Source organism: Octopus bimaculoides, chromosome 25, assembly GCF_001194135.2.
Source record: "Octopus bimaculoides isolate UCB-OBI-ISO-001 chromosome 25, ASM119413v2, whole genome shotgun sequence".
Lineage (NCBI taxonomy): Eukaryota > Metazoa > Mollusca > Cephalopoda > Octopoda > Octopodidae > Octopus > Octopus bimaculoides.
In genome coordinates this window covers 1,830,173-1,831,012 of record NC_069005.1, presented here as the reverse complement: position 1 = coordinate 1,831,012, position 840 = coordinate 1,830,173, and the positions used below count along the sequence as shown (strand labels likewise).

The following is an 840-nucleotide window of genomic DNA, read 5'->3' as shown; positions in this document are numbered from 1 at the left end:
ATATATTCTTTTATATGTTTCGGCTTTGAGGCTGTGGTCATGCTGGGGCACTGCATGTATATACAAAGCATCTTCATAAGAAGTCCTGCACTTTCACTTGGCGTCGTACAGCATTTGAAAATCCTTCTTTGAATCGAAACCAAATCACTTTCATTAGGGGGTTCTTTTCTGAAAGGAATAAATGAGCATAAAAAAATAATAATTAATTAATTATGAAAGAAGTTTAAGAAAAGAATAAAACAATCAACAAAATAATAATGTTTTAAAATGTAGAAATTATTATTGTGTTTAAGTTGTATAAATGCCACATGGCAGTGAGATGTGGACACTAAAAGTAAGAGATTCACAGAGGTACTGTACATTGGACAGCAGAGTGACTGCGTATTAGATAGTAGAGGTATTGTATGTTGGATTGTAGAGTTAACTGTTTCCAAGTAAGACGATATTTCCCCATGACCAGACATGTTTTCATGGAAGATTGGAAATGAATGGTACTTTCTATATGATGGTGATACTCACTGGCAAACACTATGAGTTGGGAGTTGAAAGGATATGGTTAGTGTTGTTGATGGTAGGAGGGGTGGTCATGGCAGTGGTGATGGATGTGTTTGGGGTGGTGGTGGTGGTTGTGGTGATGGATGTGTTTGGGGTGGTGGTGGTTGTGGTGATGGTGGTGTGATAGTAGAAGTGGTGATGATGGTGGAGGTGATGGTGGAGTTTGTGTTGCCATCGTTGTTGTTGTTGGTGGTGGTGGTGGTGGTGTTGGTTGATGATGTTAATGGTGGAGCAAGGGAGGGTGATAGCACAAAAAAAGTGTTGTATTTTGGTGGAAATGGTGTT

General features: G+C 39.2%; 1 protein-coding gene across 2 annotated transcripts in view; it reads right to left on the bottom strand.

Annotated features, from left to right (window-relative positions):
- Positions 1-12: 12 nt before the first annotated feature.
- The window catches only part of LOC106875562 (chromosome transmission fidelity protein 18 homolog), a 31,414-nt gene continuing 30,586 nt past the window's right edge, over positions 13-840 (bottom strand). For both annotated transcript variants that reach the window (XM_014923765.2, XM_014923766.2), the window contains exon 24: positions 13-168. In XM_014923765.2, the coding sequence (XP_014779251.1) occupies positions 74-168 (95 nt within the window). In that variant the 3' untranslated portion in view covers positions 13-73. The remainder of the gene's footprint in view (positions 169-840) is intronic.